This window comes from Podarcis erhardii (genome assembly GCF_964252035.2).
Source record: "Podarcis erhardii genome assembly, chromosome: 5".
Lineage (NCBI taxonomy): Eukaryota > Metazoa > Chordata > Lepidosauria > Squamata > Lacertidae > Podarcis > Podarcis erhardii.
In genome coordinates this window covers 96,583,990-96,598,626 of record NC_138509.1, presented here as the reverse complement: position 1 = coordinate 96,598,626, position 14,637 = coordinate 96,583,990, and the positions used below count along the sequence as shown (strand labels likewise).

At 51.2% G+C, this 14,637-nt stretch overlaps 1 protein-coding gene across 1 annotated transcript in view; it reads right to left on the bottom strand.

Annotated features, from left to right (window-relative positions):
- Positions 1-5,105: 5,105 nt before the first annotated feature.
- Positions 5,106-14,637, bottom strand: part of LOC309342108 (solute carrier family 12 member 9-like) — a 99,532-nt gene continuing 90,000 nt past the window's right edge. Inside the window, exons 11-13 of the mRNA XM_081862307.1 lie at positions 11,032-11,206; positions 7,554-7,700; positions 5,106-6,408 (exon numbers count right to left, since the gene is read on the bottom strand). Of these exons, the coding sequence (XP_081718433.1) occupies positions 5,603-6,408; positions 7,554-7,700; positions 11,032-11,206 (1,128 nt within the window). The 3' untranslated portion in view covers positions 5,106-5,602. The remainder of the gene's footprint in view (positions 6,409-7,553; positions 7,701-11,031; positions 11,207-14,637) is intronic.

The window sequence follows — 14,637 nt, the reverse complement described above, 5'->3', positions numbered from 1 at the left end:
ACTGAGGCAAAGAAGGCATTGAGGAGTTCAGCCCTTTCTGTGTCCCCTGTTTGCATTTCACCATCTTCTCCTCTGAGTGACCCCACTGTTTCTTTGTTCTTCCTTTTGCTACGAACATACCCATAAAAGCCTTTTTTGTTGCTTTTAACCTCTCTAGCAAGCCTGAGTTCATTCTGTGCTTTAGCTTTTCTGACTTTGTGTCTACACGTGCTATTTGTTTGAATTCCTCTTTGGTGGTTTCCCCCCTTTTCCATTTTTTGTACACATCCTTTTTTAATCTTAACTCAGTTAAAAGTTCTTTAGATAGCCACCCTGGCTTCTTTAGGCACCTTCCATGTTTCCGTCTCATTGGTATTGCCTGAAGTTGTGCTTTTACTATCTCCCTCTTAACAAACTCCCAGCCATCATGAACTCCCTTTCCTTTTAGTATTACTGTCCATGGGATCTCACCCAGCACTTCCCTAAGTTTTATGAAGTCGGCTTTCTTAAAGTCAAGAAGGTCACAGAAGGTCACAGAAGGTCAATGTAATATATCAAGAGTTGTTGTTGCTATTTCACTTTACTTTGTGTTTCCTCTTGGTAGGAAAAAAATTAGGCTTGCTTTCCAAGGTGGTGGGTGAAAGGCCACGTATCAGCTTAGCACGAGGCTTAGTAAGGGCAGCAGACCAGGCAGGTATGTAGCCGTTGCAGTGTCTTACTGGGCCTGCACTGCAGCATAACACAGCAACGCACATTCAAAGACTGAATACTGTAGGCAGGGAAACTGGAATTGTGTCATTATACAGTGGCAAACTTCTTCTACAATAGCTTCTGCACAGGAGTTCTCTTTTATTTATGCATCCCATTTCTCAAGGAGGTTCTCTTCAGCAACTTACAAAATTAGTGTACCAGAGCAGGGAGAATGTGGGGGAAAAGGAATTGCTTCTTCATGCAGTCAGACTATGGAACTCCCTCCCACAGTAATGGCCACCATCTTGGATGGCTTTAAAAGAGTAGACAAATTCATGGAGGAGAGGGCTATTGATGGCTACTATGATGGCTATGTTCTGCCTCCACAGTTGGAAGCAGTGATGCAGCATAATGTGTGGATCCTTAGAATCACGGAACTGTAGAGTTGGAAGGGACCCCAGGGGTCATCTAGTCCAACCCCCTGCAAGGCAGGAATCTTTTGCCCAACGTGGGGCTCAAACCCACGACCTTGAGATTAAGTGCCTCATGTTCTACCAACTGAGTACAGTGGTACCTCTGATTGTGAACAGCATCCGTTCTGGAGGCCTGTTCGCAACATGAAAAGAGTGCAACCTGCGGCAGCGTGTCTGCGCATGCAGGGGTTGCGATTCGCCGCTTCTGCACATGCGTGTGACATCATTTTGTGCTTCTGCGCATGCGGCAAAACCCAGAAGGAACCCTTTCAGGTACTTCCGGGTTGCTGCAGGACGTAACCTGAAAGAACGTAACATGAAGTGGATGTAACATGAGGTATGACTGTACCACTCTATTCTGCCGTGGGTAGACCCCACCTGCTGTCCTGTGTCCAGTTCTGGGAACCAAAGGTTAAGAAGGGTATTGACAAGCTGGAAGGTGCGCAGAGGAGGGTGAACAAGAGCCAACAGTGTGATGTAGCAGCAAAAAAGGTGGATGCTATTCTAGGCTGCATCAAGAGAAGTCTAGTGTCCGGATCAAGGGAAGTAAAAGTACCACTCTATTCTGCCTTGGTCAGACCACGTCTGGAATACTATGTCCAGTTCTGGGGGCCACAATTTAAGAAGGATATTGATCAATCAGAACTTGTGCAGAGTAGTGCAAGCACAGACTACAGAGTCTTTTGAGGAGTGCTTGAAGGAGCTGGGTATGTTTAGCCTGGGAAAGAGGAGGCTGGCAGGTGATATGACAGCTGCCTTCAAATACCTGAAGAGCTGTCACAGGGAAGATGGAGCAAGCTCACTCTCTCCTGCTCCGGAAGGTAGGACCCAAACCGATGGGAGTCAAATGATGAGAAACAAGATTCCGACTAAACATTAGGAATAGCTTTCAGACAGCAGGGTGGTGAGCTCTCATTTCTTGGAGGTTTTTAAGCACAGGTTGGGTAGCCACCTGTCAAGGATGCTTTAGCGAGATTCCTGCACTATACGGGGTTAGAATCATAGAATCATAGAGTTGGAAGAGACCACAAGGGCCATCGAGTCCAACCCCCTGCCAAGCAGGAAACACCATCAGAGCACTCCTGACATATGGTTGTCAAGCCTCTGCTTAAAGACCTCCAAAGAAGGAGACTCCACCACACTCCTTGGCAGCAAATTCCACTGTCAAACAGCTCTTACTGTCAGGAAGTTCTTCCTAATGTTTAGGTGGAATCTTTTTTCTTGTAGTTTAGTTAGTCTAGAGGACCCTTCGGGATCCCTTACAATTGTTGTTGCTGTTTAGTCCTTTAGTCGTGTCCAACTCTTCGTGACCCCCTGGACCAGAGCACGCCAGGCACTCCTGTCTTCCACTGCCTCCCGCAGTTTGGTCAAACTCATGCTGGTAGCTTCAAGAACACTGTCCAACCATCTCGTCCTCTGTCGTCCCCTTCTTCTTGTGCCCTCCATCTTTCCCAACATCAGGGTCTTTTCCAGGGAGTCTTCTCTTCTCCTGAGGTGGCCAAAGTCTTGGAGCCTCAGCTTCAGGATCTGTCCTTCCAGTGAGCACTCAGGGCTGATTTCCTTCAGAATGGAGAGGTTTAATCTTCTTGCAGTCCAGGGGACTCTCAAGAGTCTCCTCCAGCACCAACAATACAATTCTCCAATTCTTACAACAATACAATTCTCCAGTTCTGCAATTCCACCCCTCCTGGGCTCAGGTGCTCCTGTTTGGCTCCACAGGGACCATGGATTGGGTTCCGATTAGCACATCGGCTATCCAAAAACTTCTCCTGCCCTCACGTCCTCCACCCCTTCGGGTCAGCCCCTCCGTTCCCTGTACTCATTACAGAGTCCGCAGCCCTGTGGGGCTTTCCCACCGCGTGTCTCCTTGAGAACTGAGCAGCGGAGGGGGAAGCGCAGGGGCGACGGCGACAGCGGCAGCCTGTCAGGAGAAGTGACAAGCCTGATGAAGGGAGGAGAAGCCCAGGGGGAGCCGGTGTTAGCAGGCAGCAATGACACCAGTAATTGATTCCTGGCAGATTTCCCCTCTCGCCCCTGCCTGGCCAGCGAAGGAGAAAAAGACATGGCTACGTGGGCAGCACTGCTTGAGACGCCAGGCGCCACAGATATGGCAGCAATTTGAATGTGTCAGCGTGTCGAGAGATGCCATCTGCAGGGCAGAAGTTTGGGAAAAGGCTGCTCTGTGCCCACGCGAGCTGCCTGGCACCGGATGTAAGGTGGCGGTTCACAGGGGTAGGTTGGCAAGCAGCCGTTCAACCGGTGCAGTTAGGGCCTGTGGAAAGGCAACAGGGAGGGCACAGAAAGGGAAGTGTGATAGCCGTGCTGTGCTGAGACGCAGAGTCCTGGGTTCCAGTCACTAGGGACAGTGTGGTGCAGTGGTCAGAGCATCAGGCAGATGACCTGGGAAACCAGGATTCGAATCCCCCCTCAGCCATGGGTTACCCCATCAGTCACTCTCTGCCTAACCTCCCTTGCAGGGTTGTTGTGAGGATACAACTGGGAGAAAGAGGCGACATGTTTGGCACACCTTGAGCTCTCAGAAGGAAAGGGTAGGATATAAATGTAGTAAATGATAAAACACTCCCTGTCCCCCAAGTGAAAGGGTGAGTGGAGGAAAAGCTACTGCCAGTGTCAAGGTCGGATTTTCATGTTTCTTCCAGAGAACCAGATTTTGCCGGCCGTTGTGGATATCTGGAAAGAAATCTGCACAAAGGACCAATGAAGGCGGAGGCAGAAGCAAAAGGTGGGGACAGAAGTAACATTTCATGCACGGGCCGAGGTGGTCTGGGCACTCCTTCACTGCTCTGAAGACACAGACATTTTCTTTTGTCCTGTTGGGAGCGGTGGGAACAAATGGTTTCTGCAAGTTTGTGTGTATATGTGTGTGTGGTGGGGCGAAGGATGGCTATGGTGGGTAAGCTACTGGCTAGCACCTGTGAGGTAACCAACATCCTGTTGCTTATCCCAAACCCAAGAGGAGTTTTGCAACTGTTTTTCCAGTAGTGGTGTTTTTTGCAGGTTTAAAGTCAAAGTTGGAGGCAGCTTCCTGTGTTACTAGCTCACTGCAACCACTTTTAAGACTATTACTTCTGTCTTCGGTCTGAGGACAGAAGTAATTTTGGTTCCACAGTAGACCCACTAGAACACCTCTAGGGCCCAAGGAGGGAGGAGAGGACAATTGGATTGGAAATTCAGAAATGATTATCTTTTCCATTCACATTGTTGTTCAAACGGATCAGCTGCTGCTTTTTGCATCCAAAATTTCACATGAAAGTGGAGCTATAACCTGATCAGCATAATAGTGTTCCCCCTTGTAATGCTCTCCATCCTTCCGGGGTGTGTGGAGGGAGCCTGACACTGCCACAACGAATCAGCCATTCAGACCACCGCCACTGTCATGGACTGGTTGGGGGCAGAGGAATGGTGGAAGGAACCATTTGGGAAACCCCAAAGGGAAGAAGGCTCAGAGGCCGGGGCAGTGGTGGTGGGATGATGAGTAGTCAGAGGGAGAAGACTGGGAAGAGAAGGTGTCAGAAGCAGAAGAGGTAACAGGGCTGAGTGAGTTAGGAGAGGCTGTGGCAGAGATGAGTCTGGCTGCTGGAGAGTCCCGGGTGTCTCCTCCTGCTGCTGTGACAAGCTCCCTTCCCACCTCCCAGAACCAGAAATGGGCTGAAACAGGCGGAGCAGAGGTTGTCTGCAAGCAGGTGCAGTCTCTGATTGCTTGGGAGAGGAGGGGACTTAGATGGATGTGGAGGTGGGGGCTTTCAGTCTCAGCAGCTGATATTCATGGAGTAAGACCACCAGGAACAAGCTGTTCTGCTCATTAGGCCTGAAACTCAACCAAGTCTGTGGAGCTCGTGTTTTCGTAAGAGAGATTTACTTCCAATGATTACTGACCAGCACACTCCTGTGACAACTGCCCTAAGCTCCTTGCCATCAACGCCCCAAACGCCACCACACCAGCCTGCTCAGATTCTTCAGGACCATCTTTATTTTTGCTCCTGTTTCTACACGTATCAAAGGCACCGGGGCTGCTGCAGAGTTTTTCCAAGGCCACTTGGCAAAGTGCTAGCTTGGTACTGCTCTGGACTCGCTCGGGTCCCCCTCTGCGTGAGCTCACAGAGCCTTCCAAAGGACCAGTGTTGACGGGACATCCCTGCAGGACGTAACAGTCTCCTCTTGGCCTGGACGGCTTTGCTGGGCCCCAGAAGTGGGTCTCGTGGTTCCCGCGCCCAGGAGTCCTCCAAATGGGCCCAGTCTTTCGTGAAAGAGGAAGCTGAGGCTGCCCGCGGCCAGTCCAGCAGGGCCCAGAGAGTTGCCCCAGTATAACCTGCTGCCCACCCTCACTTCTTGACACACCACACTGCTCTGGTGCCCTGCCACTCCCCAACCCTTGACCGTCACGGGGCATCAGCAAGCCAGCCAGCCACGGCTCGGGCAGACCTCGCACAGCACCCAACCTAGAGCTCCGTGCTGGTGACAGCGCTGACCCCGTGCACCAGCAGCGTAGGGCCCAGCCCTCGAGTGAGCACCTCTAGCTGCTCCAAGTACCTGCCGTACAGGCTGGTGTCCGCTGGGGGGCGGGGCAAGTAGAGGAAGCGGACGGTGGGGGCGGAGCTCTGCTGGAGGATGAGCTGGTTGACGGCGCTCAGGTACTCGTCCGTCACTTGTGCCACGTTTCCGGGGATGCCGAAGGCGTCGGTGTCGCGGGCCATCTCCTGCTGGCGGTGCCAGTGGAGGGCCACTGCGCTGTCCCACAGCACCGTGTGAATGTCTGCCTGGATGCGCAGGTCCTTCAGGAGCTGGCGCAGCTTGTCCTCCTGGCCCCGGGGGCGGGCGCCGCTCTCCATGCAGAGGAAGAGGCGCAGGCGGGCGCGGCGCCAAGCACGGGCCATGGCCAGGACGCAGGCCATCTGCAGCAGGAAGAGGCTGCAGGTGTTCACGTAGTGGGCGCTGTCGGGCCGCAGCAGGTTGATGGGCCAGACGTCGATGAGGGGCTGGGCCCGCCACCCCAGCTCCTGCGGCGGCTTAAGCTCCTCGAAGGAGCGCGCCAGCAGCACGTTGCGCTGCATCTTCAGGGCGTCTGCGATGATGGCCACGTACTCCCGGGGAGAGAGGCACTTCTGCGTCCCCGACGTCCACGGCGGAGGGAAGTTCTGCCAGGCCGCCTCTTCCCCGCTGCTGAAGGCCGGGTGCTGGGAGAGGTGGTCCTCCGAGGTCGTGTCGTCGTAGAAGCCCAGAGCGATGGTGTTGGGCCTCATGCCTCCTGGGAGAGGGAGAGAGAGGCAAGGGAATATTAGTTGGGTTTCCCAAACTCGGGTCGCTAGCTGTTCTTGGGCTACAACTCCCACGGCCCCTAGCTAGCAGGACCAGTGGTCAGGGATGATGGGAACTGTAATCCGAAAACAGCCGGAGACCCAGGTTTGGGAATCTTTGCTTTGCAGCATCTACGTTGTTCTGTTTCTTTCATAATGCTATTGTGTCTGTCATGAGCTGCTTTGAACGAAACTTCTGTTGCTGGAAAGCGGAATGAAAGTAGAATCACAGAGTCTTAGAATTGTAGAGTTGGAAGGGACCCTGAGGGTCATCTAGTCCAACCCCCTGCTGCAATGGAGGAATATTTCATCCAAGCTGGGACTCAAAATCCACAGTCAAGAGTCCCATGCTCTACCGGCTGAGCCCAATCAAATCAAGGAGGAGGGGCTGAGCTGCAGCAACAAACAAGGTCAAGATTGGAGGTAGGTGGTTGGCGGTAAAAGTTGCCCTCACAACCCCTACCTCCCCAAAACAAAGGAATGAAAATGGATTGGTGGCCAGTTCCGTCCTACAATTATATTTGACGCAGCCACAAAAATGAAGAAATATTGCTGTATTTCATTGGTCAGCCTTGTGGGGTTTAGGAACAGAGGCAGCTTAGGCGTTTGGTTCAACTAAATCCATATTGCGGGGCGGGGAACCTTTTGAACTCTGTGGTCCAGATCTGGATTGGTTTCGTGGACCAAATTTGCAAGAGGGGTGGCTTGCCTGTCCATCAGCTGAGGTTACCATGGCAGCCAGGTGATTTCTCCAGGCGCTTTGAAGACCTGAAGTTGGGACGTCAAAGCACCTTCCAGGCAGCAAAGTACACCTTCCCCACCATCAGAAAACATGCCTGGGTCTCATGTGTACCATTTATTAAATTTGTATACCGCCCTTCATCCTTAGATCTTACGGCGGTTTGTAGCATAAAAATACAAGATAAAAACACAAAATTCATAACAAAAAACAAAACAGTAACCCCCTTCCCAAAATGTATTTATTTGCAGCATTTATTCCCACACAGTCTGCCACAAAAATCAGTTCTGAGACGGCCTGCACCTAATTCCTCCTCAGCTGCCCAGTTCTCTGGCCCAAACAAAAAGGGATACTCACCCAAGCCAGAGATGAAGAGCAGCTGCTGGGTGCCATGTCTGATGGAGTCCGAAAGGGTCAGGTTGACGAAGGCCTTGATGTTCAGCCTGTCCACAAGCTGCAGCCACGAGTCAGACTGGTGCGGCAAGGGGTCAGAAGGCAGGGAGTCTAAGAGAGAAAGGAGAGGGTCAGCCGGCCGGCGTTGCGTTGGACCTCCAGAGCAAAGCCCACAGTGGGAGGAGACCCTTGGATAAGCAGGGACACATTCACACATATGGAGGGGACCTGCGTGTAGAGGGACCTCCCTATAAGTCTATCAACAGGGGCAAACAACTTTAAGAGACAGCTGCAGAAGGCATCAAAATTCAATCTGTTGTTGGACTCTCTCAACCAAATCAGCCCCAGCCAGAATGGCAGTGGTCAGGGATAACGACACCGGAGAGTCCAGCACAGCAGTTCTCAACCTGTGGGCCCCCAGATGTTGTTGGACTACAACTCCCATCATCCCTGAGCTCTGGCCTTGCTAGCTAGGGGTGATGGGAGTTGTAGATCAACAACATCTGGGGACCCACAGGTTGAGAAAGGCTGGTCCAGCATCTTCTGGGTCGCCAGTTACCCTATGCTAACACACACACATATCCATGGCTATAGTTTCTCCAACACTTTACTGGTACCCATTCCCCATCACTCACAGAGTTCCCAATTTCATAGAATCATCTTGCGAACTGGCTTGAGATCTTTTGATGAAGGGCGGTATATTATTATTATTATTATTATTATTATTATTATTATTATTATGCAAAAGAGCACAAGGATCATATAGTCCAACCCCCTGCCATGCGCGAATCATTCGCCCTACATTGGGGCTTGAACCCAGAACCTTGAGATGAAGAGTCTCAAGCTCTACAGACTGAGCCATCCCAGTAACACCAGGGGTGCCAACTTGAATAAAATATTGCGGGGGGCCAGGTAAGCCCCGCCCCGCATAATCAATCATATGATGCAATGCATACACACCATTTGAATGGGAATGCCCATCAACTTTGTGGGGGCCCGGCCCCCTCAAATATTTTATTGTGGGGGTTGAAGCCCCCATGGCCCCTAGAAGTTGGCTCCTATGATTCATGTGAAGTACTGTTGCGGACACACACTACCACTCGTGTTTGCCAGACGGCAACATTCGCACAACCTGACTGCTGACCGATAACACATTGGTATCATGCTGCCTTCTTCCTTCCCTGCTATGCCCCTTCTCGCCAACAAAGCACAGCCCTATCTGCCCCTAGGCCTCATGTGCTGACGCTTCCCAAAGCGCATGAGCGATTGGGATGTCCAGGAACACTCCATAACACCTCAGCTACAAAGGTCCCAAAAGCTGCAGTTCGCATTCTTGGCTTCTTTTACTGCATGCCTCTGATTCGGGGGAATGAAGTTACAATGCCACTGTACTTTAAGTGTAAACCTACATATTCCGCACTTAAGATGAGATATCGTTCACGACTCTGCAATCCACTATTTATATGCCCTAAAAGATAATGGAAAGCTCTCTCCACATGGCTCTCTTTAAAATTCACCGTTTCAGAGAATTCTGTGTCACGTGTGTGTTGTGACGATGGACTTGCGCCTCGCCAAACCCAAGAACGGTTCGTTTCTCCCTCTGCCACAAAGTTCCCCAATGTGGGTGGAAGAAGCAGCTTCTGACAGTGCTTAGAGCTCACAAGCGCATTCACAGAGGGTCTTCACACTTGGCACCAAGTTCACCTCTTATCCACCCAAAGACCCAGGAATCCTTTCTCATTGATCCACCCCAACTAAGCTGCCGTACTTTATCTCTCAGATTTGCCCTATAATTCTGGTCTGATCTCTCTCTCTCTCTCTCTCTCTCTCTCTCTCTCTCTCTCTCTCTCTCTCTCTCTCTTTCTAGGTGTGGTTGAAAAATGAAATTAACCACCTTCCTCTTTCTACTTTCCCCTCTTTTCAGCGGGAGGGGGGAAAAAATCCATTAGTCACCATGGAAACCAGAACAGCTCTGGGAGGGGCCCCATTTGCGGCCTTCACAAAAGCAGCTGAGAAATCAATTTGCAGTACAAAGGACAGCAGGCAGGTAGAAGCGGGAGCCTGGGCAGGCGGCACACAGACCCAGTGCGCTTGCGAATGCTTTTGGCTGGAGCATCCGTGCAGCGTGAGGGGCGCTGCGCTGGTGAACACGTGTTCACCGGAAGGGGCACGTGCTCACGACGGAGAGTAAACAAAAAGGCCGAGCTGAGACATCAACTCTTGCAGCAAACTTGCACTCTGGGAGACTCAAACTTCTCAACCAGAGGCTGCTCACCTGGTGGGACAGAACTTCCGCTCCAGCTTAACTGGAAGGGGACAGGTGAGCTGGCAAGGACACTGGAGCGGTGCAAATTGGTGCAAACTGATAGAGCCAAAACTGGCACTCCTGCTTATGTTTTTGTAGGGCACTGGCCTCCCTGCCTCCTCACCCCACCCAGGAAATGACAGCCATGCACTTGGCAGGAAAATCTGCTGAGCCATCCATTGAACGGCCTCGGTCCAGTAGACCTGAAGGAGCGTCTCCACCCCCATTGTTCAGCCCGGACACTGAGGTCCAGCTCCGAGGGCCTTCTGGCAGTTCCCTCCCTGGCAGAGGGCCTTCTCGGTGGTAGCACCCACCCTGTGGAACACCCTCTCACCAGATGTCAAAGAGAACAACAACTACCAGACTTTTAGAAGACATCTGAAGGCAGCCGTGTTTAGGGAATCTTTTAATGTTTGATGCATTACTGTATTTTAATACTCTGTTGAAAGCTGCCCAGAGTGGCTGGGGAAACTCAGCCAGATGGGCAGGGTATAAATAATAATAATAATAAATAATAATAATAATAATAATAATAATAATAATAATAATAGGCTTAAGAACATAGGAAGAGCCTGCTGGATCAGGCCAATGGCCCTTTTAGTCCAGCATCCTGTTCTGACAGTGGCCAACCTGAAGCCCCAATAGGAAATCTCCAAGCAGGATCCAAACCCAAGACCCCACTCTTCTCCTGTGGTATTCAGATGCATTGGCACCTCTGACCATGGAGGCAGACCATGGTCATCCTGGCTAGGAGCTATCCATAGCCCTCTCCTCCTCCCTGAATTTGACCAATCCTCTTTCAAAGCCATCTAGGCCAGGGGCCATCATTGCTGCTTGCGGGAAGGAGTTCCATAGTTCAACTATGTGCAGCGTGAATAAGTATTTCATCTGTCCTGATTCTTCCAACATTCAGCTTCAGTGGACATCCGCAAGTTTTATCCATCCACTTTATCCAGGCCACACATGATTTCACAAACCTCTACCCTGTGGATTCTCCCTCGCCTCCAAGCTAGGTGGGTGGGTGGTACAACTCAGTCCAAGGCAGCTTCCTATGGGCCTTCTCTCTGGGGCACACGGTTGCATCTCTCCAGAGGACTTGGGGGGGGTCACCCGGCTGGCCTCCCGCTGCCCCCTTACCCAAGTCATCCAGCTCCACGTGGCCAAGCACATACAAGCCGCTCTTTTTGAGGTCGTTGATGAAGCTGATGAGCTGCAGGGACGTCCGCGGGTTCCGTACCATCAGCAGCACCTGTGGCCGCCAGAACTTGACGTGCTCCTTGCGGATGTCCAACATCAGCAGATACTTGCGGACCTGGGGGGGGGGGGAGAGAGAATTAAACATTTGTAAAAAAAGCCTGAAGCATTTTTGTTTGGGATTGTAGAAAAAGAGCTGCCAAGGAAACTGAAAAACATCTTCATGTACGCAACAACGGCGGCAAGAGTCTTAACAGCACAAGGATGGAAGAACGAGGAAACCCCGACTAAAGAACGGTGGCAAGAGGAACTGGTGGACTATGCGGAATTGGCAAAATTGACACACAAACTACGTGATAAGGACAACTGTGACTTTAAAGAAGAATGGGAACATTTTACAAAGTACTTAAAGAAACAACAAAATGAACTGGACTTCTTGGCAGGTTTTGAATAAGCATTCACAAACTTTTTATTAGTAATATATAGATAGATCAGTTAAGGATCTTTACAATTTTATAATATGCAGAGAATAACATGTGCTGAGGTGAGGGCAACCAATGGGTCTCAAATCCTTGGGGAGTTAGGGGCTTCTCCTGCATGTGAAGACAGGCTCTGGCAGATTAAACGGACGAGACCAAAAGAGGGTCGAAGGGTCAAGAAGGCAGTTTTTCACATGCTGTAGAGCAGGCTTCCTCAACCCCGGCCCCCCAGATGCTTTTGGCCTACAACTCCCATGATTCCTAGCTAGAAGGACCAGTGGTCAGGGATGGTGGGAATTGTAGTCTCAAAACATCTGGAGGGCCGAGGTTGAGGAAGCCTGCTGTAGAGGGAGGTGAGGAGCAGATGGGGCTCGTAGCCCATCTAGGACAGGCATAGGCAAACTCGGCCCTCCAGCTGTTTTGGGACTACAACTCCCATCATCCCTAGCTAACAGGACCAGTGGTCAGGGATGATGGGAGTTGTAGTCCCAAAACATCTGGAGAGCTGAGTTTGCCTATGCCTGATCTAGGAGAAGGAAAACTTTGATCCTGAAACTCAGCTGCCTTGCGGGACATCTTCAGGAGAAGAAAAGGCTAAGGAGTAAACCCTACACAAATCCGGAATGGAGTCCCCAAGACAGCAGGATGGTGCCTTGGACGCCTCCTTCTGGCAACTCCTGCAGCCAAGCTGGTGCCCAATGTCTTACTCTGCTTTCCTTTGGACCCCATCAGGGAGGCCAAGAGTCTTGTCGTCTGGGCTGCCCAGGATCTCCAGACACACTGCCCAGGCTAGCGCCCTGTGGAGGTCGCGTTGGTGCTGCTAATGCAGCAGTTTGACTTCGCCCCAAGAGGCTATATCTTTGGACATAGGCTCTACCTACAGTGAACTACAGTGGTACCTCGGGTTACAGGCGCTTCAGGTTACAGACGCTTCAGGTTACAGACTCCCTAACCCAGAAATAGTACCTCGGGTTAAGAACTTTGCTTCAGGATGAGAACAGAAATCGTGTGGCGGTGGCAGCAGGAGGCCCCATTAGCTAAAGTGGTACCTCAGGTTAAGAACAGTTTCAGGTTAAGAACAGACCTCCAGAACGAATTAAGTTCTTAACCCGAGGTACCACTGTAGTAGGTTTCTCACTGACCACAGCATGATTAGCTCAGCAATGGAAGAACCAGACTGATGCACCCCTGAACGTATGGGAAAATATCTGGGATAAGGCAATGTCTGGCTGTCTCACCAGACACAGGAGGGCAATTAAAGGCATAACGAATAGAAACACAGACCCCCTTCTTTAAATATGTTAACGACCAATATCAAGATCTTATACCAAATGCTCGATATTCTCAGCGGAGAGGTTATGTTAAGCAACGTGTTTGAATGTTGAATGTGTAAGTCTATGTCTAGAGACAACGGATGAAACAAATACCATTAGCTGTACTGCTGGATACGTTTTTAATGATTTTTGTATTTGTATGAAAACTAATGAAAATTTGTGGTTAGTGTGTGTGTGTTTTAAAAGGCAGACAGATGCCAAAGCATCTGAGGTGGCGGTGAAGGGAGCCCCCTCCTCAAAGCCCCCTGTTTCTACAGCTAAGCACGGAGGCAGTTTAGCCGCAGCTTCCTTGGGCCCATGTGGATTTGGTGCTCCTCACTGGCTGATGCAGAGAGGAAGAATAATAGCAGAGCGCCATCAATGTGCACAGTGCTTTGTGCATAATATAGAAAAGGACAGGTCTCCAAGCTGAGGAGAATACGTTCTACAATACGACACAAGGTGATGGGGTGGTAGGAGGCCAAACAACTTAGAGATTATCCTCATGGGTAGCATCCTGTCAATATTACGGAGGATTTCGCCACAGGTCGGGTGTGGTTGTGTGGTAAAATGTGTGCCTGAAAGTGTGACGAAACGGTCGCCCGTATCCGTCATATCAAAGTGATGTGCAAAATCCAGTTAGTCTTATTTGAGTCACCCTTGTAAGCGAATATCCGGCAAACACCACACAGGATTTTACTGAACATGAGGCGCATACGTCTGGAAACGCAACCTTGCGAGGTTCCCCTCAAAACTCTCCCACATTTCCTTGAAAACAAGTGCTTTTCCTGAGGCGCCACGGGATTTGCTTTTTAAGAAATTCATTTTGAGACCAAAGCTTGCCCTCCGAGAGGAGCAGCGTCCCGTCTCCGGCTGACACCACCTCTTCCCGCCCCTGGGGAAGGAGGTGTGCACTCCTGCCACAACCAGCCAGGCTTGAAGCAGGAGAGCCAGATGGGGAGTGTGAGGGGAATGCGGCACCTGCCTGTCAGCACCCCAGATTGGCAGGAGGAAGGTTCCGCCTCAGCGCCCCACCGCCCACGCTGCGCTGAGGGGATAATGGGGGGGGGCAGACGCTGACAGCGCCATATGCTGGCGGTTCCGCCTTCACAAGCGGGTGGCGCTCGGGGCTCCCTCTGCTCCCAGTCAACGGAGGCGTCTTGGCTCCGAGGCTGGTGGGATGAGTGGGCAGGCCCTGCGAGAAGCCTTAGCGAGCTCTGGCGCCAACCGGGCATCCGGGATGTTAGTTTCGTGGAAAAGGGCGAAGGGTTGGGGGCTGAGGCCTGTAGCAACCAATGGATGCTTCCTGCTAATCTTCTCTGTATCGTTCCAATTTTAGTATATGTGCTGCCGAAGCGAGCACTATCAGAGGATGCTTCCTGATCACCTCCTTAAAGGTAAAGGTAAAGGAACCCTGACAGTTAAGTCCAGTCACGAATGACTCTGGGGTTTGTGGCGCTCATCTCGCTCTACTGTCCGACGGAGCCGGCGTTTGTCCGCAGACAGTTTTTCCAGGTCATGTGGCCAGCATGACTAAACCACTTCTGGCGAAACCAGAGCAGCACACAGAAACGCCGTTTACTTTCCCGCCGGAGTGGTACCTATTTATCTACTTGCACTTTGATGTGCTTTCAAACTGCTAGGTTGGCAGGAGCAGGGACTGAGCAATGGGAGCTCATACCATCAGGGGGATTCGAACCACCGACCTTCTGATCGGCAAGCCCTAGGCTCTGTGGTTTAACCCACAGCACCACCCG